A 2,708-nucleotide genomic window follows, 5' to 3' on the forward strand; every position below is an offset into this window, starting at 1 on the left:
GAGGAGAGGAGAGAGAAGAGTCCCAGCATGCCTTTCCAACTTGAAATTTTAGTGCCTGATAGAACAATACTCATTCATCTCCTTAAGTGGTGGAAAAGATATGAAAGTGACCTTTAATAATATGTCTCATCAGTAATTCCATGTGAATTCCTACCAAATGTTCTATTATTTTCTTAAGAACAATAAAGGTACCCTCTTATCTATAACACGATCTACAGATATCACACAAAATGTTAAAAATATGGGCTTTGTAGTTAGATAAAAATCTAAAATCAACTCATAGAAACAGCTTAGATAAAAATCTAAAATCAACTCATAGAAACAGCTTTCTCTCAGAGTTGTTGGGAAGACCAGGGAAGACACTTGGGTTTCAGATAATGGCCAGATGGCTGACTCAGGGCCAGAAAAACAAACATGCAAAAAAAGCGACTAATGACAGGTAATGTCATTTAACTTCTGAGTTTGACTTCCAGAATGCTATTTTTTTTCCCTCTCAAATATTTAAGGCAGGACACAGTACATCACTCTAGCTCCCAGAGAGCCAATTAAAGCAAGCAAGGACTGCTCTTGCAAGCCTATAATTCAACAGTATTGTGGTCATTTATGTATTTAAACCTTGGACTTAGTTATACCGAAATCAAAGCTCACACTACTGAGTCTGCTAACTACATCCATCCCACTATTGTGAAATAAGATATACAGTAAGTCAGCTTTATAAATACAAATCATATACTCTAAATTTGTATTAGGAGAAAATCGTCAGGGTAAATGAGAAGAAACCTAACAGTCCATTATACACAAATTTACATCCAATCTTAATAATCTCATCCTAGTCAATATTAGCATGGTTATCTAGATTAGGAAAGGAGGTTCCGACCACAGTATCTACAGCAAGTCTCCTGCCCCATTCAAGTCCTTTCCCCTTCTTGTGATCCCTGCCCAGAATGTCTAGCGGTCTCTCTACAATGCTACTTTGTTTTCTTTTTTCCAGCTTTAGGTCTACCTCAAACAGCACCCCCTCTGACCATGCAGTCTAAAATAGCACACACCAATTACTTCATCCTTCTGTCGGCCGGAACACACAGTGGTTACCGTCTTTGACAGATGTGACCTACTAGCGTTGTGTCTTGGTGACTCAGTCCAGAGGAGGACCTGGTGTAATGAATGCACACACCTGCCTACCAGGGAAATCTGACTTCAGGTTCCACGTGCTAAGTTACCGTGACTGTCTTCTCGACTGAGAAGTGAATTAAGAGGTGTGTCCTGCTGCCTTCTCAACTACAGACCTACCTATATTGTGAGTACCAGAATTCCAAGAAACCGTACATTACTCTCTTCAAACATAACGCGTTTAAAAAAGCAAACATTACATGTATGGCACCGCTTAAAAATGGTAACACTTCAAACCTTGTGAGCAAACGACATCCGCAGTTACTAAAAACTAAGACACTCAAGTGCCTCTTACTAGTATTGTTTTTCTTCTTCGGTAAGCTGTTTTGAATTTAACAATACACCATGCAGAAAAACTTAAAAACCAGACCTAAGATATCATTCTGCTATTGGTAATACTGTTCCTTCTCAATAGAAAGACGATGCATGTATTCTGTGGTTTTTTTTTTTTTTTTCAGTGTTAAACAAATTTCTTGTAGGTAAAGGTCACCACTGGCAACGTTGCATTTGACAATAAGGGCCCTCGGAGTTCACTTAATACTTACGGAGTCCTCCATCCGCGGGTGCGCCCGTCCCTCTCATTCCCAGGTAAGTCAGGCCCAGTATTAGGAAAAATAAGCAGGCAGCAGTCAGAAGAAACATGGACAAGTAGTGCGCACTGAAGCTCCCCGTCGGAGACACCTCTTCCCGTTTGAACTGCTGAAGAAGTTCCTCCTCAGGCTCGCAGAGCTTCGGCTTGCCATATGCCTTTTTCAGGTAGGTGTGATTGGAGCCAGTATGATTGGCGTGGTTGATCCTGAGTGACGGAGGGGTGGCCGCGGCCGCACTGGGAGGGAGGCTGTTGGCGTAGACACTGGGGGACTCCACCCCGAAGGCCCCACCGCCTATGTGATTGTTGGTTTTGTGAAGGGAACCTGTGGGTGACTCCAAGGTTGAGTCCATGTCGGGGATCGGCGGGGCCAGCTTCTTCGCGCCGGCCCGGAATCGAGGGATGGGGCTGGAGTCCACTGGGTCGCATCCTCCGCCCGGCTCGGCCGCAGCCTCCTCGAGGGTTCGGCTCCTGTCTAGACTCCCGGCGGCCGCCGCCCTGTCATTCATCGCCTGTCCTCCCCCTCCCTGAACCGAGGTCTCCTGCCGGCTGCCGCCAGATTTAGCCGTCAGCGCCGAGAAAGGCTTACTATGGCTCCGTCTGGGTCGGTGCCGGGCAAGGGAGTCGTCCTTTAATACCTGTCTGCCGGAGGCCACGTCGCCGTCGTCCTCCTCCTCCGAGTCCGAGTAGTGCTCCCGGCAGCTGTACGGGAGGAGCCGGCTGCCGTTCACCGCTCGGCCGGCCCACAGCGGCTCATCGGCCTCGGTATCCCTCTCGTCGCCGCCGTCGCCCACCTCCTCGTCCACGTCCTCCGCGGCGCCGTCGTTGCCCGACGGCGGCTGCGGCTCGGACGCGCCGGGCCTCCGAGCCCCCCACCACGAGTGCGGCTTCCTGCGCTCGGCCGGGTGGCCGCTGTTAGTCACCTCGCTGGCGGCCAGGGGCGCCGGCG

General features: G+C 48.6%; 1 protein-coding gene across 1 annotated transcript in view; it reads right to left on the reverse strand.

Annotated features, from left to right (window-relative positions):
* The window catches only part of Lemd3 (LEM domain containing 3), a gene marked incomplete at its 5' end in the record, with an annotated part of 46,412 nt that extends 43,706 nt beyond the window's left edge, over nucleotides 1-2,706 (reverse strand). The window contains one exon of the mRNA XM_005357923.3: nucleotides 1,716-2,706. Within this exon, the coding sequence (XP_005357980.2) occupies nucleotides 1,716-2,706 (991 nt within the window). The remainder of the gene's footprint in view (nucleotides 1-1,715) is intronic.
* Nucleotides 2,707-2,708: the final 2 nt, after the last annotated feature.

Source organism: Microtus ochrogaster, chromosome 24 (assembly GCF_000317375.1).
Source record: "Microtus ochrogaster isolate Prairie Vole_2 chromosome 24, MicOch1.0, whole genome shotgun sequence".
NCBI lineage: Eukaryota > Metazoa > Chordata > Mammalia > Rodentia > Cricetidae > Microtus > Microtus ochrogaster.